This window comes from Hemicordylus capensis, chromosome 3, assembly GCF_027244095.1.
Source record: "Hemicordylus capensis ecotype Gifberg chromosome 3, rHemCap1.1.pri, whole genome shotgun sequence".
NCBI classification, from domain to species: Eukaryota; Metazoa; Chordata; class Lepidosauria; order Squamata; family Cordylidae; genus Hemicordylus; species Hemicordylus capensis.
The window spans coordinates 169213097-169235652 of record NC_069659.1 but is presented as its reverse complement, the minus strand read 5'-3'; the positions used below and the strand labels follow the sequence as shown (position 1 = coordinate 169235652).

At 43.4% G+C, this 22556-nt stretch overlaps 1 protein-coding gene across 1 annotated transcript in view; it reads right to left on the bottom strand.

Moving 5' to 3' along the window:
* KLF12 (KLF transcription factor 12) overlaps nucleotides 1–22556 on the bottom strand; it is a 298698-nt gene that overhangs the window by 9682 nt on the left and 266460 nt on the right. The window contains exon 7 of the mRNA XM_053312269.1: nucleotides 15090–15247. Within this exon, the coding sequence (XP_053168244.1) occupies nucleotides 15090–15247 (158 nt within the window). The remainder of the gene's footprint in view (nucleotides 1–15089; nucleotides 15248–22556) is intronic.

Below are 22556 nucleotides of genomic sequence, written 5' to 3'. Positions count from 1 at the left end.
CTTCAACAGAGCATCTTTTGTCTTGGTGAATCAAAATGAGAATTAAATAATTATATACTGAACCCCAGAATATACTGAGGTGTGAGTTCTACTTTTCAATGCAGCTTGAGTAGATAAAAGTTGAAGATTGGGTAAAGGCAGTTGGAGTTCACAGTTCGAGGGTAAGCTATAATAAGCCATAATTTGCAGGTTTCATGCTGACCCAAAGAAGATCTTAGTCATTTTTCAGCAGCTATTTTTAATACAAATATTTAACATTTCCCCAAAACAACCTCTGAACATGCCCACATGCTGAACTCCCTATTAATTACTGTTGTTAAATGATTTGCACCACACCCATCTTCTTCCCAGAATCTGATACAGCAAAACACAGATTAGACTTCAAACATGACTTTAGGTCTCAAGCAAGTCTAATTAAAGCACATGACCACCTAAACTACCAAATGAATTCTTCTTTTATGCAATCTTTCATGTTATCACACTTCTATCTACTTGACGAGCAGGATGAGCAAACCCAGCTACTAACTGTATTTTGGGTTGTGCCAAAATACAGCCCAATCTGATCAAAATAAAAGTGGGGGGGGGAATATTGTATAACCTTGATTTATGTAACCTCCTAGGGTACATGCATACCTGGATCTGACATTCTGTCTGTGAAAGGGAGAGGGGGCAGAACTACAGAGCAGCTTTAGTGGATGGTGCATTCCTAGCTCCCTGGCACTCTTTGACCCCACATCAGAGGCTCTCTTCAGACACTGTGCTGGTATTGTGGGAACTGTTGCAGCACAGTGCCTTTCTGTGCCAGCCAGGGTGACCACGGAAGCCTGGGCCACATGAGAAGAGTCCATCAATGTTTGGGGAGTCATCGATGTTTAGGGACATGATAAAACCTGGGTTTTTTAGTATCATGGTTACAACCAAATAGGCAAATAAAGGCTCTCTCTAGAACACATACATGAAAGCAGCATGTGGGAACTAGAAGATCTAAGAACAGAGTGGCATTGTCATCGAGTATGGTTGAACTTGTGGCGAAGGCCCAGGAGATGCAACTATGGGTTCTTCTCCTTGTTATCTGACTGATAATGACCGTGAGCAAGTTATGAAATGATGCCTCTTCCCAAGCACTTCGTTCCCCATGTTACTCTCCCTCCTACTTCTCCTCATGCACTGAGTGCAGTCTGTAGACAACACAGAAAGGTGGGGAACAGCTCCCCAAAGCCCATGGGGAGGATGCTTGAAAGAGGGGATTATAAATCTCTGGAATGTAGCATCCAGAGAGGGAATACTCGCAGACCCAATGCAGCGCATAATCCTGCTGCTCAGTGAGGCTAGTTTAAGACATTTTGCTGCCCCCAGAGGCAGCACCATTCCTTGCCACACCACAGAGGATGCTGGGGCATAATTTCATACCGTTTCACTGACACCCCTAAGAACATTGTTGCCCCAACGATGGCTCAGGTTGCTGTTGCTAATGCAACTGGGCCAGCCAGAATCACTGCAGTTTGTTTATTTAATCATTTAGTTGGTTCCAGTGTGCATGCTGTTTTATGTAGTACCAGAGGTAGAGAAGACAGGTTCTTGGCCTGAGCAGTTTACAACAATAATACAGCAGGGTAGGCAAACAAAGGGAGAAGTCTAATCTTTCAATACTATTTAGGACCAAAATGATTCAGGCAAGCATGAGGAGGCTCAAGTATTAAGGTCTCAAACCATAAGAATGAAAAGTTATAGTCAGAAACATGTGTTTATTAGGGAACAGGAAAAACAACAACCCGATGATACTTTAAAAGCTCATAATCAATTTCCTGCTTTGTTTAAACAGAGATTACTTCTAAAACAGAGCAACACAACACTGCAAAGTTTATATAGATATGTTTACTACCCAAGAGTTCACAAGTCCACTTTCAAGCAGACCTGTCAAGCAGGCTGTTCGCTCAGGTACTAAGTTGCAAATATGTTATTCAGTCAGCCCCACACCTCTCTAGTTACAGCTCATATGCAAATAGGCTATTTTAGAGAGTTTCCTATTAAGACAGACTGGACACTTCCACTTATAGCAAGGTTACCTGGAAAGCTACTCATGTTGGCATAATTGTTCCCAATGAAAATATGTACTGACATCCAGCCAATTATGGCATGGAGGTTATCTAAAGCTAAGATTTCCTTGATCAAAAGTTAATTTTCACCTGCTAGTCATCCAGGCGAGAAGCAGTACATACTTCACATTCCATTCACAAGTTGGACCAAAAAACCAACAAAGCCCCTGAAATATGATAATGGGCGAAAAAAAGACAATTTTCTTTAGAGAGCCAAAGATGAAAGAAGTATGAAAAACAATGTGAAAGGAACAGGGTTTTAAAGGAAATATTGAAAAATTCTACATGAAACTGAGATGATGTCATAATAGGGCTGTACCAAAATCTTTATGGTGACCAGCAGATATGGCCATGGAAGTCCAGACTATCTCACTAAGAAGTGTATCTTCTTCTATATAAGCTTCCATAGCAGGGTATAATTTAGAGGTCTATATACATCTGCCTTGACATCTCTGGGGAATTTGCCACCTGAAAATTATTGTCAGCAGGTCTGGTAGTCACTGATATCATAACATTACAGCAAATAAAGAAACACTGATTTCCCTGGGGTTCTTATGGACAAGTATTGGGTTTTGTACTGACTTTTAAGTACCATTTCCCAGCCATTTTTATTGGATTACCCTTAGGCTTGCAGAGGCTAAGGTCTATCAATATCTGTTAGCCATGATACCATAATAAAACCACCATATTCAGAGGCAATAAACCAGATTTCCAGCTGCAGTGGACAAACATCTGTGTGCACCATGCCTCTGTTGGAGCTAGGACCCTGGCAGCATCAGCTCTCAGATGCAATGTCATAGTAACCACCGGGGGGCGGGCGGGCTTTTGGGTCATGGATAAAAGTGTTGGACTCCTCCCCTCTTCATTCTTCTAGGGATGTGCACGGACCGGTCCAGAGGCCATTCTACAGGCCTCCGGACTGGTCCGGACATGGGCGGTCCGGTCCGGCAAGATTTGGGTGGGGGGTTCCATTAAGGACGGGGGGGGGGGCTTTACTCACCCCTCCCAAAAACGGTGCCATATTTCGTCGAGCAATCGAGCGGCAGGATACCTCCCTGACGCCCGCTTCAATCCCCGCTTGTGGCTCCTTAAGAACTAAGAATCGGGTGGCAGGATACCTCCCTGCCGCCCCCTTCAAACCCCGCTTGGCTGGCGGCCACCCCCTTCAATCCCCCTGCCGCCCCTTTCCTTCCCGTTCTCCATTGAAAACGGGCGGCAGGATAACTCCCTGCTGCCCCTTTGCCTGCTCAAAAGCCAAGCTGGCAAAGGGGCGGCAGGGAGTTATCCTTCCGCCCGTTTTCTAAAAGGAGCAGTTGTTCCTTTTAGAAATCGGGTGGCAGGATAACTCCCTGCCGCCCCTTTGCCGGCTTGGCTTTTGAGCAGGCAAAGGGGCGGCAGGGAGTTATCCTGCCGCCCGTTTTCAATGGAGAATGGGAAGGAAAGGGGCGGCAGGAGGATTGGGGGTGGCAGGGGGATTGAAGGGGGCGGCCACCAGCCAAGCGGGGTTTGAAGGGGGCGGCAGGGAGGTATCCTGCCGCCCGATTGCTCAAGGAAATATGGCACCATTGTTGGGAGGGGTAAGTAAAGCCCCCCTGTCCTTAATGGAACCCCCCACCCCAGTTCCGGACCGCAGCTCCGCGGTTCCGTGCACACCCCTACATTCTTCCAGTGTTAGTGTCCATTTTATCTCTTCAGAGAAGGCTGTTTATTTGGGTCTCTCTCTTCAGCCATGAACTACAGCTGAAATTAAGAAGCAGGCTTTTTCATATGTAACCTTTTCTTTAAATATATCCTTGTAGTTCTCCAATACTAAAGAACTGTCTCAAGTCCTCTTGCTTTGCTGCTTTCTCACCAAACTGGTTTGAACTGGCTCATTTTGACTGGTTTGAAATCAAACCAAAGCAGCCTCACAAATGGTGGCCAGTCTGAGTTCAAAGCAAACCAGGCCTGGTCTGTCATGGACTGTTTCGACCATTTGAGGGGAGATACGTTAAAGGGAAATCTGGTGAGGATTTCCCTTTACAAGTAAAAGGTAATCCTGCCTTTCAAAGGTTTCTAAGGGCACCTAGGGTGGGGGCAGAGGCTCCTCTAAGCCCTGGCGCTCCCCCCAAACAGCACAGATGCATGGAGGCCATTTGCATTACCTCTGCCCAGGCACGTAGGCTGGAACCATGCTGCTGCTGCTTGGGCCATGCTGCTGGGGGCGGGGCGGGGTGAACCAGGGTTTAGAGGAGCTGTTGCCACCACCACCATCACTGGTAAGCCGCCTTCTTGCCACTGTCCCCCGCCAGGCCGCTCTGAGAAACCTTTTACAGGCAGGATTCCCCTTTGCTTGTAAAGGGGAATCTTCACTGGATTCTCCTTTACAGCATCATCCCTCAAATCGAATCAAACTGGGTCGAACTGATTCAACCCGGTTCTATTGAACAGACCAGACCAGTTCACAGACCGGTGGTTCAGTTCAAATTTGGAACTGTCAAAAACAGTTCTGTGGAACCCCATACATCCTACCAAATTCAGTAGGGCTTAGTTCCGGGGAAGCTTATGTAGGACTGGAGCCATAATGTTCTTCAGGCATCATAAAATCAGCCCAGCCCCCTCACTCATCATGGACATGTGTGTTCATAACCTTTGAAAAATATTGCTATCTAATAAGCACAAAATGGATAAGTAACATGAGGCCTCTGGACCGGCTACGGAACAGACTCAGGCCTGTTCTCCTGTCTGCGTCTCTTGTGCTGAGCTGTCTACTGCTAAGCTCAGTAGACTGTAGGCAACACATACCAAGGCACAAGACCCAGTAAAAGTCCTTTATTATGCACCAGAGTGGTACTCTCTCACACGCTGGTCTTACATGTGGTACATTTGCTAAAAAAGCTGACATTTATTTTGGGCCTAGGCAGCTGCTTGCGTGAGCTGCTGAGAATCTAGCCCACTTAAGGACCAGCTGAGAAATACTCCATGTTCATCAAGGAGCATGTACCTTCAATAGCATTTGTTACCCAGATCAGCTCCATGGGTAATGAAGGGGAAGCATACATGTGTCTACTTTAGTGATATCCAAAGTGACCTTAAATCTGTAAAATATATATTATGCACAGCCCCCACACAGCTGTACAGCTCATGGAATGGGCTCAAGGAATGCATGTGGGCTGCAGTTCTAGAAGGCAAAATATTAAGCAGTAATTTGGACTTTGGGGAAATCTTATTCTTTGAACATAATGAAACCATCAGTATTCCCGGGTGCCACACACACAGACATAAACACACACATACTACTATTTAGAAAGCCAATGGTCACAACTGAAAATCTTCTTTTCATAACAACTCAGAGATCAAGCTCTCACAACCGAGAGATTGCTTTTCTACATTGCTCTAAGACACTGTTGTGGGAATAACAACATGGGAATCTTTCCAGCTGGGTGCTGTGTCAGACCTACAGAGTAGAACAATAATTCTCCAAAATTTGTATATGCTTGTTTGTGTTTATTTTATGATCTCATCTGCATATTCAGAAGGATGGGGACTGGACTAGTAATCTACTCCTGAATCCTAATGTAGAAATAGTGCTTTCTGTTATGCAATCTTCTTTATATTTAATTATCTAAGATGTACCCCTGGCTAATCCCATGCGTGGCAGCTCTCATGAGAGTTTGGAGAGCTGCCAGATAACCACGGTATGGGCAGGAGGGAAAAAAGATAGTGGTGGCTAGTGGGCAATGAAAACTGTGACGAATGGCTGGCGGTAGGATGGACAAGTGGGCGAGAGGGCAAGCCAGTGGTGGGCTGTGCAGGCAAAATGGCAGTGATGACAATGATGGTGGTGGGCTGGCAGAAAATGGCAGTGGGTGGATGGGCTGGCGTGGGGAGGGAGAAAGAAAAACAAAGGTGGGTAGAGAAGCGGCTGTGGGTGGGGGGAGAACGGCAGTAGCGAGGGGGGAATGGCGATGGGGGGAAATGGCTGAGGCGGGGGGACAGTTGCAGCGGTAGGAAGGAAATGGAGGTGGAGGGAAATGGTCGTGGGCGGCGGCTAGAGGCGCAGATGATCTGTGCCCGGTCCAGCTAGTTCCATTTATTTCCACTATATGGTTGCCATACAGGAAACCTCTGCAGAGGCCTCTCATTGCTCTGGAAGGACAAAATATTGGCCCATTTCTCCCTTTCCCCAAAGGGATGCGAAAATATGTATGTTCACATACTTAGAATTAGGTTTAAGTTGCACAGGGGTTTTTCTACATGTCCCAGACAATGTGCCTACGCTCCATTGTTAGTAGATTTTCTTTTACAAGAAATAAGCATAGAGGTTATCTCCTGAGAACTGCACAAAGAGGCATCTTTTTAAAATGGCGATTCTCTTTATTTAGCAGGGGGAGAGCAACTGGCCCTATTCAGCCCCTGCACAGCATCCCTCCAGTGGCCATTGCTGGTGTCTATCTTATGTTTCTTTTTAAGACTGTGAGCCCTTTGGGGACAGGGAGCCATTTTATTTATTTATTTTTCTTTCTCTATGTAAACTGCTTTGGGAACTGTTGTTGAAAAGTGGTATATAAATACTCGTCGTATTCGTATTCATATTATTTCTTGTAATTTTCAGAATTCAGGCAAGATAACATGATCTTGTTATTTTGTTGAAAAGCAGAATATAAATATTCTTAATAACACAGTCACACAGAGCCTTAGGTAATTGGAAAAATTATCACCAACTTCCACCCAGAGTAAGCAATCAGGCAAGTATTTATAGGTGGTCTTTGCCAGTATCACAGAACTTCGTTGTTTTGTATTATATATGCACTAAAGCTATAACTTTGCGTATTTCAGGAACAGGCTATGAGCACTCAGTTCATAGAAAATAATTTACTTCTCTAAATCACAGATTGAGCTGATCCAAGACATTCTGCCCCTTGCAGCAAAAAAGCTAAATGACTCCCCCTGGGTTTTTGGAAAAGGATGACAAAGTTGCCACCCTTTACTCACACTTCAGATTTGCCATTTGAGGCAGCTGCCCCACTATGCCTCAGAGCCAACTGTGGCCCATACTAACACGCTAGCAGGGAGGAAAACGAGCCCCAGTTGCTTGGGTACCAGCAGCCACTCTCTAGCTGACTTCTGGCTCCACCCCAGCTGCAACTGAGCTGTGCAGGGTCGTCATTCATCCGGTAAGTGAGTGAAATCCTCAACTGGGCAAATGACCAGGACTGGAGATTTCCCTCCCCTACCGGCTGAATGGCCAGTCTGCACAGTTCAATTGCAGCTGGGGCAGGCCCAGGAGGCAGTGAGAGAGCAGCTGCTGGTAGCCAAACAGCTGGGCCTCATTTTTCTCCCCTCCAGCTTGTTAGTACGAGCAGCTATGACTCTGACAGTCCTGACTAGATAAACGACAGAGCTAAGAAGTAAGGGCTTCTGCTGGTTCCCACAGTAGAACCAGAACAAAAGCGACAAAGAAAACAACATTCAATATACTACTTGGTTCTACCCACATTGCTTTCTGTAATGATTTGGTATGTTGGCATGTCTGTTTCCAAGTAGTGAGGACTTGGGCTTGGTGATGTAACCTTTCAGCCTGGCAAGGTTGTTGTGGGAGAAAGCGCTGTCGCCTAAATGCACATGTAGAATTTGCCATTAAAAAGCCAGAGAGTCTACAGAATGAAGACCAACCCCGAAAGGATTAGCTGGAGAGAATGACCTGTCTCCGTACTGTCAAATGAAGGGATTACCAGGCAAGTCAATGTCTTTAAGGTAAAGCAGACAAATAGTATTAAACCATTCTTAAGAAAACAAAAGGCACTGAATGGTGCTTAAAGGTCACAGAACAAGTAGAACTTATTTCTCATGTCTCCAGTTGTGAGTCTTACCTGTGCTTCAAACTATTGAAAGAAAAAGGAGCTGAACAAAGACTAATGACAGGTGCCATTTCTTAGTCAAATAATATCTGGAGCAACAGTGGCGTGTGAGGAATGCAGAGTTTGAACAGGCTCAGACTAAACAAAACACCCAAGTTCTCTGCCATCCTCTTTTCTGCAGGTGTCTCAAATTTTTTAAAAAGGAAATACCATGGACCACAGGATGGACTGGCAATCTCACAGGTACAGGGTTACATTTCTGAAATGTTTAGCAATGCCTTTAAGTACAGGCCAAGAGCCCCAGACACTGGCAACTGCTGTGTCGGCAAACGAAGGCATGTTCTCTGTTCCAGTTGAGAAAACAGGGTTTGGACATGATCAAATCCTCCCAAGCAACATTCTAGGCTACACATTGCTATATTATGAAAAGGGGTACCCGACATTTTTCTAGAGCTGGTGTAGCAAAATGACTAAGGAAGGTGTCCCTAGTCAAACTTCAGCAGAGTCACAGACTGACTAGATGATTTTAGGCAAGCTGCTATAGCCTCTGCCTTAGCTGCCCATCCACAATATGGAAATGATAAAACAAAATAACAATAATAACAATAACAGGCCTATCCTTATAAGGTTGTCATAAGGGTTACTAAAATAGCATATGTGAAATGTTCCACATATCTGAAATGTGCTATATAAATGCTACGCATACATTATTAGCCTATCTAGTAAAACACACACATGCTTTCAATATGATAAGGCTAATATTGGGTAATAACAAAACCCAGCATTTACATAGTATAGACATAGCTCAGAACATTTTAGTGAACTACTGCATCTTAGGATTTTATTTATGACCAAAGTTTACAGTGTGATGGACTTCATGATAGAGGAGTTTCTCTATGATCCCCCCGCCCCAGCCTGTGCGTGTACCAAGTCTAATGAGGGCACTGGTATTCCCCACCAGTGTTCCCTCTAACGGGGATTCTGAGATGCTGTTCACTACAACTCCCAGCATCCTCAGCAGCAATCGTCTTTGGCTGGAGATTATGGGAGTTGTGGTCTACAACATCTGGGAATTCCTGTTAGAGGGAACACTGTTCCCCACCCATATTTGTATATTGATTTGACAGTGCTGGAGTGACTGCAAGAGAGTAGGTTTATAGGAATTGTTGCCTCTGGAACCTTAAGGCACGTGTGGATTCACATAGTCCCAACTATCCACACTTGCCTTTCCCTTTCAATATTTATTGACATTGGCTCTGACATTCCCCAGAGTGCCACAACAACAGAAGCAGCTCTGAGGGGATGGAAAGAGGTTGGAAACTAGCTGGGCTTCTTCCTTTTTCCTCAGCCTAGCAGCAGCAGAGGGTGTGTGTGTACTTTTCAATGCTCCCTCCAAAAAGACCATTCACTTGAAGGAATATGTCCCTGAGGGTTGTATGACCCTCATGGGCATATTCCTGCAAGTGAATAGTCCTTTTAGAGGGAGCAGTGAAAAGCACATTCTCTCCTGCAGCTGCTGCTGGGCTGAGGAAGAAGGAGGAATCACAGCTAGTTTACAACCTCCTTCCATCCCCTCAGGGCTTCTTCTGTTGTTGTGGCACTCCAGGGAATCGCCTAGATCCATTGCTTGAGCCAAAGGGATACAACCAGAAAGAGAGCAACCCACCCACTTCTTGCTTGCTTACCCTGCCTCCAGGTTGTCTCCATCTGGCTCAGGCAGGCAATGGACTGATGCAACCAGGAGGAAAAAGGAGCAATCTGCCCCACTTTGCTGCTTGCTTGCTTGCTTGCTCCCCCCCCATCTTATGATTTAATAAGCACCCCTTAGTCCCACCCCCATACATGAAGATGTTTGCAAGGATGAAATAAATTAAAAGGTCAAGCTGGTAATTAAGTCATTTGCCTTGTCCTCTGTGTGAATAAGAATCCTCACCAGGCAGACAGACAAAGAAGGCGTGTAAATTAAAAGGATCTTTTTCTTCTTCCTAAATGTTGATGTGCCACAAATTGACAGGTGGGCTAGAAAAAAGGGTTTGTGGGCTAGTGAGTTTGGGTGACATTTGCAAAGCTGGTTAGGGGCTTGTTTGTTTCTTTTAGTCTTTGTTGTAGAATATTTTCTCTATCAAAGAACGTTCAAGTAAGATGGAGCTAACAAACGCTACAAAGATGTTCTTATGAATCAAAACCCCACCTAGTATGCATAAAGAAAGATACTGTTGGGGCCATGTAATGGTAGACCAAATCAATGGACCCATATTTGGAGTATGACTATTAGGCTCCCCCGCCCGCCCCCGCCGCCTTCTGATTGTCACAGATTATTCATTAGAGGAGTCACAATTAGCAGAAACTAGACTGTGAAAACACAGGTTATATGACCTGTAATAGTTTCTCCCTTTGAAATAACATCACACATTCTGATTCATAGCCCTTTCATTACAGTATTTACATTACACGTGAGATTTCATAGCTATTTCAGATGGGGGGTTTTGGGGATGGGGGGAGAATCAGAAAGTGTTAGTTAATATCTGGCATTATGATTCACAATTTTTATTTTTGTTTGCTGACTTCTGTCAGTGTAATGCTTATGCTTCCAGGAGCGGTTTGTTATTTGAGCTTGCCCCCTAGTGGACATGATGTTCATGCATGAAATCTTTTTGCCTGTAAAGTAAAGTTGTGCCCACAGAGCCATGTGGTTTTCTTTGGAAGAATACAGGAGGGGTTTACCTTGCATGTACTGAAAGTTAAAAATGCCCATGGTAAGCACTATGCAGCTGCTACTAGCACCCAGCCCAAAGCTCCTACATCGATTTAACAGTCTCCGGTCCCTTCCAAACGTACATGAAATATCAGCACAAGCATGTTTTGTGAAACTGTACTGGATCAAGTAGCTGGTTCTCCTCACCATGACCACTTAAAAAAAAAAAAAAAAAAACACCTGATACAACAATGCCATTTCCCATGCCACTTTGGTCATGTTTTAACCCAGGAGATCACATGGGAGGGACAAATCACTAGGTAACTTCCTATACCAGTAATTCAGCTTTGGCATGGGAAGTAGCCATGCGTTCAACCTCAGCCACACGATCTCTTGGGTTCAAGGGACACAGGCATGAATTGGGCTGCTCCTGTAAAGTCCGCTTCTTTGTAATAGAGTCTTTGATATCCAACGGGGTTACAAAAGAAGGGTAAAAAGGGGCGAGGAGAACTGTAATGACCTAAAATAAGAATGTGGTCCTGGATAGCTATGTTAACAATTTCCATGGGTAAGAAGAAACTTTTTAGGGATGTGCATGAAATGTGATTCAAAAACTGAATCGTGGCACGTCCCTTTAAAATGAAGTGATTACACACACCCTTTAATACATCCATAGCTGCTGCTCCTCGGCTCGCCGCCCTTCCGTAATCTCGGTACTCCCCCCCAGGTATGACCTCATGCTGGCAGGGCATCTCCCAGCTGCCCCCACATGACACTGGCACAGACATGGCCTCCGTGCATGGGCAGCAGCATTTGCATGCCAGTGTCACATGGGGGCAGCCGAGAGAAGCCCTGCCAGCACGCGATCATAGCTGGGGGGAGTGCCGCGATTATGGAAGTGGTGGCGAGCAGAGGAGCAGGAGGGTATGGACCTGCTCTCTTCCATGTTAAAGGGTATGTGTGATCCCTCCGTTTTAAAGGGATGTGCCGCAATTTGGTTTCCAAATCACATTTCACGCACATCCCTAATTAAAATAAATAAATAAAGAGAAATACATCACTTTGTGTTGATCAACTTATTAGAAAATGATAAATTACAGGAACAGTAATCGAAGGTTTCATGGGAAAGGAAGTAGATTTAAACTTTATACAATCAAGTATTGTGAAGAAATGTAAAAGTACATGCCATTTTTTGACCACTGATTAACTATATTTACTTGTGGCCATTGTAAATGTTCATTATCACTAGAACTCATTGATACATCTGTCCAGGGGGTCCTTGTTCTCTTCTGTTAGGCATCCAAAATAAGCAGAGGGAGAAAACTGGGTGACAGTTGCACACAACTTTGGCCTAGTTCTCACTGAGGTGGTAAACTTATGGCTAATCACTTATGTCATACTGCAGGTGGGGCTCAGTTGGGGAATTGAATCCTTTTCCACACTAAACCTTTTCCTCTACTCAGAAAACTAGATGTCAAGAAGAAGAGTTCAGGACAGGCCTTCTCACAAGCATATCATTTCCTTTGTGCAGAGAACATTTTCTATGGTGGAAGGCTTTTTAAAAATGGAAAACCATTCAGGGCATGCCCTCACCTGTCATCTGAAATGGTACAATTCAAATACAGGTATACCACCTAGTGAGAACTGGACCTTTGCTGTGCAGTCAGTCTTTCTGTCTATCTCTGGTCAGCAATCCATTTTTCAAGGAGAGGATGGAAAATGGTGCATCAAACCCCTCACCTGTTTCAGAAAGTAGGCTTCAGAAACTCCTTTCCCCACAATCATCAGCCCCTCCTCATTTCTCTTGCTTCTGGTCTGGTAGGGCGCAATGGGTGGGTATGGGTGTGTGTGTTAATTAGTACTGTTTGGGGGGGCAAATGCTGCAAATTCCTGACGCTTTGATTCCGGGTACATCACCATTTATAAATTCCCTAATATTCTTCTTAGTGAAATATTTTGCAGAGATGCCAAATGCTGCAACCTCAGACTTCATGAAGAGGTAAAATTACGCAACACCAAGTTTCTGTGATTTCTTTCTCCTCTTTAAGCTCGCTCATCGTTGCGTGCAGGGCTGTCATAATTCATTTATACCTAGCCGATATCACACACTAATTACCCTGGGTCATACATAAATAATTGACTCACGTTGCTTTGGGCAAAAAAGTAAAGATTAAGATATAAATGCAAGATGAGATTAGTTTGTACAGTATGTTCACGTCAATGCTGCATTTACAAGAGAATGGTGAGCTTCCCAGAAAGCCCATGAAAAAACTGGGGGGGGAAACATTTCTTCTTAGTTGTTTACACTGTGGAATCCTTTATGTGAGGCCTGTACAACTTGTGAACCATCAGGCTGAACACAGCTCATCAGCCCCCCACCAGGGTCTCAGTAAATCTTCTGTAAACCTCCTTGTCTGGGATCGCAAAAGCAAGGGTCTGTAAGCCCTTGGCTGGCCACAACCCAGGGCTGGTAGACTGTGTTGAGCATTGGGGGTTGTACAAATCTGCCTTATGTGACAATTTAATTGGCTCAGTCTTACATATATTATTGTGTACAATGATGATAAAACCATACAGAATAAGAATACAAAATAAGAATACATGCAACATAGGATCCTTATTATTGCCTCTGCCCATATTGACAATTTGTTATCAATATGTTCTGTTTTGGGAAACCCAAGTGAGAGGAGGAGAGCTGGTCTTGTGGTAGAAAGCATGACTTGTCCCCTTAGCTAAGCAGGGTCTGCCCTGGTTGCATCTGAATGGGAGACTAGAAGTGTGAGCACTGTAAAATATTCTCCTCAGAGGATGAAGCCATGGGAAGAGCAGAAGGTTCCAAGTTCCCTCCCTGGCTTCTCCAAGATAGGGCTGAGAGAGATTCCCATCTGCATGCAACCTTGGAGAAGCTGCTGCCAGTCTGTGAAGATAATGCTGAGCTAGATGGACCAATGGTCTGACTCAGTATATGGCAGCTTCCTATGCTCCTAAGTCCAAAGGCATTTGGAACGGAAATACACACAAGTGCTACTAAATAGCAGGTTAGACATGAGCCCCCTGACCTAGAGGTGCATTTACTTGGAACTAGTTCCCACTTATTTCAATAAAGCAAGTTACACAGTAGCACTATAGACAATGAATAAGAGGTACAAATGCAGCGGATAAAAACCATCAGGTACCCCATGGTTTTTCATAAGGGTCCTTGCAGAGAGTTCTTCTGTCAGATGGATATAAGGCAAGGCTGCATTGCAAAGCTTGAAGTGTCTGAGCAAGCAGAGCTACAAAATATGAAATGCCACAGCAATGCATGCATTCCAACTCATGAAAAATAATTCTCCTGCAAAGGCAACATAAGTTACAGACAGTACTTAGGCCTCCAAAGGGCAACAAAAGTTATGAGAAGCCTTTGTTCCTGCACTGTAAAGGGAAGCCGTTAGAACCCACAGGGCGAAGTACCAGTTGCTTCATGTTTGTTCTCTTATCCTGGTTTGGCCATGGGGAGTTCGTAACCTCTCTCTGGCTTTGTCAGCTGGGGTGTGGCAAACCACCATGAAGAGATGCAGAGAGCATTCACAGACTGAAAAGCCTATGGGCTCATCACCCTTTACTGACACTGTGCCTTCCACCCTGCCTGAAATATACATGGGAACAAAAGAGAATTCTCCACTCTATCAGAGAGTTGTTTCCAGGGAGGTAGGAAGCTTGCCTGCAGCCAGAGGACAACCGGTGGCTTCCCCCGCCCCTTTTGATTTTTACTCATGTGCACCCCAAGCTACGCCTCCTGTGCCGGACATCAGATGCAGGGGGCACGGCTACTGCCTGGGAGAGGCTCCTTTCAGACAACCCCTTTACGTTATCCATGTCATGCCGGGGAGGCGATCCCACAGAACATGCACTTAGTTATAGCATATCTTCCCTAATGATGGATGGGGGGGAAATCCTCAAAATCCCTTCTGGAACTAATCCAGAGATAAAAAGACTAAATTCCTTAGATATCCATTGGACGCCCAGTGAATTGATCCAGATGCTGGACTGGGCCTGGATTAGGATCCAATGACCTGGCATGAGGCAATGGCATCATTATCAGGCACTTGGCCATGAAGTATCAAAGTTAGATTAACTCCCCCCCCCGCCCCGCCCCGCCCCCGAGTTTTCTGATATCTCTACTTTCACTGAGCAAGAATAAGAATAGTGGAGATTTACACATGAGAGGAAAATAATCTAACATTTTAGATTTTAGACTCACGCAAGTGCTGGGAATGGTAATTGTACTGGGTAAAAGCCCTGCACTGAATCTAATCTCAAAGGCTACAAACTGAGACTAATGACTGTTCATTACACAATGGTTAATGCTCATTAATGTCAATTGAACATTTCCATGATGTAAAGGAATACGTGTTCAGCAAGAGGCATTGTCGCTACTGTGGTATGTATGGCAGAAAGCTTCAACAAACCACTTACCTGTGTGTGTCCTCCGGTGAGCCTTCAGGTGGGAGCTTTTCGTGTATACCTTGTTGCATCCTTCAAAATCACACCTGTGGATGCGCCGCTTTCTAGAGTCAGGTGATTCAGACCTTCTCTGGCGTCTTGTGCTCTCAATGCTAAACGGTGAAATTGAACTGTGAAGCACCAGAAAAGCAGGGAGTTAGACTGTCTATGCCACATATCAGCCCTTTGTACAGAAGGATGTCTAATATATTAAAATCCATGGATAGGGGCTTACATTTTGCACAGCAACCCACTGGTCCATGGGAGAAGTGTGCTCACTGCTTCCACGCCACTCTACATCTTGCCTGCGCTGCTTCTCAATGGGAGTACCATCCCAAGTGCAATGAGGTACTCCTTAACACACATGGAGCCTCCACACCTTTGGTGCAATCGGATGTAGCGTGGTGCAGAAGCAGTGAGCTGCTGCTCTCTTGGAGCGGAGGCTCGCTGCACAGGATGTAAGCCAGATTTTTCCCCATGAAGCTCACAGAGAAAGAGATAGATGGTCACCAAATCCAAGATTAGTTAACAAACAAACACTTTTCGAATAGAAAGGGCTGTTTTTGTAGCTACTGAGCTCTCTTCCTCTGGAGCAGACCTGCCCGTTTTGTTACCCGCCAAGCCCAACTCAGTCCAGCAACCACCTATGAAGGGGGTTTCAGCTGTACTCTCTTCAGATTTGTCAGTATGATCAGTTCATTCGTTCCTTGTCTGAGATATCAGCCTTTCCCTTTATGGGTAATTTCTATCTTGGCAAAGTGAACACACAGTATTTAAGACAACCTCTATGTCCTTGACTTTTATTTCAGACAGTCTAATTAGTATACATAGAGGGTGTGATGGTAAACAGGACTCTGTAATTCCCCTCATAGTGGTTGTGATTACCGCCTGCCCAAAAGGTTTTATCTTTCACTGTACTACCACATATGGATATTGTATGTACTCTCAGCATTACATTTCCTGCTTCTTACAGAAATACTTGGCTGCATTATTTTCATCAGCCATCCATTTAATGCTTTTAAAAGGGGACACAATCTAGTAAAAGTTAAGAGCAAAATACTCTTACAGATACTCAGAAGTGCTTAATACTGGCTGGATGTGTCCTGATTTTCTTTCATCTTGCTGCTGACAGGAAAAAAAAAACTTATTTCAAAATGCACTCCTAAGTAGAGTGAATTATTTCTATAGTTAGGTTGCCAAACTAATAATAATAATAATAATAATAAGTATTATTATTATTATTATTATTATTATTATTATTATTTTCTGTATGAATACTCTGACTTCCTCAGGAAATGATAGTACAGCACAGTAAACATTGTGAAAAAATAAAGTGCAAAAAATAACCATAAAGTATTTTTTAAGAAAGAAAGAAAGAAAGAAAGAAAGAAAGAAAGTTAGTTTAGCAAAGCAAAAGAAGTCTTACCCAACATCCCCCCACTCCTGGAAGAAAAAACTAGTACTAAGGGCACCTGTCAAATCTCCTGGCTCCAGAGGCAGGTGCCACCACAGAGAAGGCTCTTTCTTGCACGACCCCCAAATAAGCCTCCAATCATGGCTGCACATGCAAGAGGACTACCACAAATGATCCTATAGCGTGGACAACTTGGTGTAGGGAGAAGGCAATCTTTCAGGTACCCTAGTCCCAAGCCTTTTTTTTTTTTAACTGCTTCTATACTGGTGCCTTTAACACATTCTAAAATTATAGCAGCCTCAAATGATAGCATAAATCCTTTCCCATCACACCTGGAACATTTCTACATTTGGGGCTGAAGGAAAGGAACAGAAGGAAGAGCAGAAAGCCCTCCTCTGTTGATGGTAGTGGAAGAAAATGAAGCAATACACATTACGTCTGCCTCCATGCCAGGAAGCTGGCAGTTAGGGGGCAACCTTGGGTCAGATAGAAAGGAGACCACAAGGCTGATTTTTCCCCATCGCAGAAGTTGAGTTTGGGCAGTCTCTGTGGCCCCTTGCTGATTCAGAAATATGGATCTTTGTAGCTGCACAGGAAGAAACAGCTGGTGCTGTGCTGAGCAATCTCCCTTTCCCCCTGGCAACTCCAGCCATTCTTTGAATATGATACGATCCAAATACACTCACTGCTAGCAGTTGACATAGGTACAGCAGTAGCTGTCTATTACTAGCCTATTTTTGAAGCAAATTGTGGATTCGTAACCATCAGATCGTTTAACCAAGCAATAAGGAGTAGTCTGGGTGGTTCCCTCTGACCATCCATGCACTTATATGTTCTACAGTGATTTTAATTAAATATGTTTACTAAGATTTAGGATTGCTACAAAAAGGGTGCATTAGAAATAAATATAGAGAAGAACTGGGAAACTCATTGACCGCTGCAAAAAATGTTCATAGTAAACAACAAAATCAACAACTGGAAGTAATGTTTCTGGGATTCCCCCCATGTCTGCCAGCTAAAGCACTGCTTGCATCAGGTGTATTTTGTGGGATTCATTAGTGGCAGGGAACAAGAGGAAGTAAACACTGCTTAGTTCCACCCTGTTCTGATGGAATCAAGTTGAAGATCCATTTTGTACAATGGTTTATATTTTCAAGGCATTGTTCACTCTCTCTTAGATGAGAGTATAGCCTTTGGACTAGACTGAATATTGACATTTAACCACTAGGTGGAGGCAGAGCTCTTCAAAATGGACTGCAGTTCTTTAGATGCAAAAAGAGAAGATTCACACAAGCCAGTAAATGCAATGTTATTTTCCCCTTTCCTTCAACAGCATCTACTTTCCCTCCAATTGTTTTTGCTTTGCTTCTTTGATAAGCCCACGAAAACCTTTGGATTTAGCCTAGTTGGCTAATATAAAAGCACACATAGTATGTAACTGATGGCAATTAACTGCTTTAAAACCATGCAAGCACCTGCAGAATGAAAGCATGTTATTTACTGTATGTTATGACTTTGAATTGTTTTCAAATGGTCGATGATACATGGGAAGAAATTTTAAAAATATAATTATATAAACCCATATTGGTTTTATTTTATTTGTAGATACTGTATATTATTTCAGGGATGGATTAGGGATTTTAAATATTACATCTTTTCTGTTATAAAGCTTTGGTTTTATAGTAAACCTTTTCAGTTTGTTTCTTTTCAGGCAAAAGAAACGGAAGGCTAGTTCATCTACAACCCGAGTCTGAAGGTTGCACATGTGGAGGAGGACACTCCAGTGCCCAGTCACATGAACAACCTTTCATAAAAACCAGAGCTAACGTGCAGAAATATCCAAAGGCAGTAATACTGCAAAAGGGTCACGTATCTGGAACTTACATGTAAGGATTTGAGCACATGCATTCTGGTGCACATTGAAGGTTCTATGCCTGGTGAGTGAGACTGCATGAACCCAACATTTGCTCCAAGACTAAGACCTATTTACCCATTATGTTCAATACTCAAACAATCTGTGTACACAGTATGGTGTATACAGGTACAGATTGGTATGAAGGTACAGTTATCCATATGTTATGCTGAACACAGATACAGCAGTACACTTTCTATCTGTACCATACACTTGCAGGACCTGCATCCAGAGTCACTTTCAAAATGCATGCAGGCACTGTCATTCACACAGAAATGAGTATACAGACATTTTGAACACAGGTACAGCAGAGGGTTTGAATAGGACTCTACAGTAATCTCAACATGCACAATGTAATGATCTCTCTCTCTCTCTCTCTCTCTCTCTCTCTCTCTCTCTCTCTCTCTCTCTCTATATATATATATATATATATAACATTTTTGTAAAGCTCTTCGTTACTGTGAATCCTCACTGAGATCCAACAGCATGATTGGCCATCTTGACATCCATCACATTATTCAAAAAACTATGACTCCTCAGAGGAATGCTAATGGACTCACATTATATTACCAGTACTAAAGAACAAAATGCACAGGCAGAAATTTATCACTGCAGCTGTAATAAGATCCTGGGTAATATATTCCTGGAGCACTGTGTATATATTGGTTTTGATATACAGTACAGGGTAATGTACACAGTCTGGTACAAATTCTCACTGATATATGTGCCAAAATTATATAAGATTGAAATAAACACCAGTTCTTCATGCACATCAAGTTTATAAATTCTCAAAATGCAATTTATTATCGCTCCTTGTTTGTTTTCAGGTTCATGGAACCACAGAACTACAGAGATGGAAGGTACATCATCTGTCTTCTTGTCTAACCCCCTGCAGTGAAGCAGGGATGGAACCACAGTCTTGGCTCAGTAATTTCATTTCTTGCAGTGCAGCAGGGGACAGAAGCATAAAGCTGGAAGATATATTAAAGGATATATAGTCAACCCCTGGCCAAGGCAGGATTTTCCTACCCCTAAAGCATTTCCTAACAGAAGTCACCCTATCTCTTCTTAAAAATCTTGCAGGCAAGAGTTTCCACCAAGTCCACCCCATCCTGATAGTAGCATGCCACAAGCAAGAAAGCACCAAAAAGAAAAAAGAAAAGTGCAAGTAGTGAAAAACGAAACACAGATTATATCCAGATTAGCAGATCATAGCAGAAACTGATTTTAAAAACCCAGTCATTAGGCCAGGTTGAAAGGGGCTATATAAGGCCCCACCCACAATCAGTGGATATCAGTCATGCAAATGTCGGAGCAAGCATTTCAAAAGCATTTTCAAGTCTATTGTGCCTATCTTTGCAACCATAAGACAAGAAAGTTGAGGTGAGGAAACCCCTTTACAACTATAGGCAGTGGGGGACCTTTTGAAGGGTAATGGGCAGCCAGGCGGGGGTGGCGAGAGAGGTAAAAAGCTGCTTACCTGGCAGGCACGGCTGATGTCGTCACTGCTCTCCACTGTTCACCCTTCTGGCGTGGACCCACGCGCGCTGCTCCCTTCTTTACCAATCTGCCGGCTCAGTGGAGGCTCAGTTCTGGCCTCCACATATGCGTGGAGGCCAGAACCAAGTCGGCAGCTTGGGAAAGGGCAGGGGAGCGCACCTGAGACCACATCTGGATGCAATGTAAAGCCACCTTTAAAAGACCCTGAATGTTTCGGTTCTATGTAGGCATGGATTTACCTGCCTACACATCCCTTGGACCCCCTCCTTTCTATTTCATTTGCCTTGAGGGAAAACTGGGTAAAAATATTTTTGTAGGTTTTTAAACCTTCGTATTTGTAGATTCCTTCCTATATGGCCTCCGCACATATTACAATACAACAAATAGAAAAACAGAAACAAAAGCTCACACTACTCATAAACGACAGAGACAAATTTACAGTAAAAACTGCATCCACTAGAGAGGACGTTCAGGCTGGGGATTGCCAATGTCCCCAAGAACTTGGAGAAATAATGTCATCAGAAATGTATGGCACATATCAATCCTTCAAAGAATAAAGACTGTTTTTTAATCTTTCAGGGTACATGGATGATGGTTTTGAGAAATTGGTATAATACAAAAAGTGCAACTAGCATTCCAAAAAATCAGTCTTTATGGGTAGGGTTGCAGAAGCTGCTGCTGCTGCTAGTACTACTACCACTACTACTACTACTACTAATTTTTATATACCGCACTTCAACTAAAGTTCTCAAAGCGATTTACATAGGGAAATAAATAATACATAAATAAGATGGTCCCCTGTCCCCAAAGGGGTCACAATTTAAAAAGAAACATAAGGTTGAGACCAGAAACAGCCACTGAAGGGATGCTGTGCTGGGGTTGGGTAGGCCAAACTCCCCCCCCCCGCTAAATATAAGAGAATCACCACTTTAAAAGGTGCCTCTTTGCTCAGTTAGCAGGGGTTTAACTGCAAAACTGTATGGATATTCTGTCGTGTACTAGATTCTCTTTTATCTCGATCAAATCCTGCTTGGTTAGGTAAGGACTTCAAACACTCCCAGCCTCTAGCTGTGGTGGATTTTGCAGTTATAAGGTCCTTGTGATAGCAACAGCCAAATGTTTGTCAAGAGAGAAGGACCTGAAAACATACCTGTTCGGTCAGGTTTTTAGTATATGGCTTTAAGGTTTTAAGTTTTAGAGTTTTTATCTGTATTTTAAACTGTTTTGTGTTGGATTTGGGTGCCCTTAATTTTCTTAATATTAAAATATCAAAAAAACCAAAAACAAAAACACACAAAACTTTGCTGGATTCTAGAGGCACCATCAACCCTGGAATGTGATGCCAATTGCTTGCACCTCAGCCCAAACCCACAGCCAAATGCTGTGAGAATGCAGTTCTAATGCATGTTATTGATGCATGGGTGAGATGCTGTAGATTGCGGTAGGTCAGGGCTGCACAACTTTGGCCCTCCAGCTGTTGACTACAACTTTCATCATCCCTGATGGCTGACCATTGTGGCTGGGGATGATGTAGTCCAAGAACAGTCAGAGGGCTATAGTTGTGCAGATAATGTTGGATGTAGAGAATGCCACAATGCAGCACACACAAATCCATCAATTGCATCTTTAGTAGTCATTGTAGAGAGAGTTCTAAGAATATCTGCAACAGGCCTTTGGCGGCAGTGTCAAGAGATGCCAGGTCCTCAGTGCCTTTCCTGCTACATTCACTCACCTGAGAAAATGTTGGGGAAAGGAGGAGAAAGAAGTATTTCAAGGCATACTTCACTGGGATCAGTAATTTCACCTGACCAACCACTCATATTTATCGATGTAGTGTCTCTGAACACCAGCTCAGCATTCTGTTAATTAATGGCTGCTGTTCCAATGTTGTGCTTTTATGTTGGATACAAAACCCTCATTCATATCGAAGTGGTCAGCACTGATATTTTTAAGTACTTTGCATTCCTGTGCCTTTCCCATCAGTTTTGAAGATATTTAAATGTCCTATTTATTTGGGTGAGAACATTATATAACACGTGTCTTTATTAATTATTTTCCAAACATAAACTCTGGATTGCTGCCTGTTTATGATTTTTATGGTGAAATATATTATAAATGTATTATGGTCAGGTATGTTCATTTATTCATCTATATCTATGTAGTGGAGGCAGAACTGTGTGTCTCAGCCAGTTTCTATTAGTCTCTCATTCACTTTTCAAAAACAGAACTTTCAGAAAATGTGGCTTCCAGAAGTGACAAAGAATGATAACAAGTATGCCTTCCCGAAACCCCAAACGTATACAAGAAAGTTGTTTAAATGCTTAGTGTCATGTCCACTCTGATAGTTTCTATGTAGGAAAATAAGAGGCAATAATATCCAATCCTGACCAGTTTTGCAGCCCCAACTGTTAAAAATAAAAATGATGCAACTTGACACCCAGGATTTTGCCATGGTTGCCGCAACCCCTTTGGTGTCCTACTTTTGCATCACTAATGCAGTGAAGGACCGAAGTGCCTATAACTTTTCAGTTGAAAAAGTGGCAACTTACATTTTAAAATGTGAGACATGCACCATAATCAAATAGAAAGAAAAATGAAAACAAGGCCAATAAGT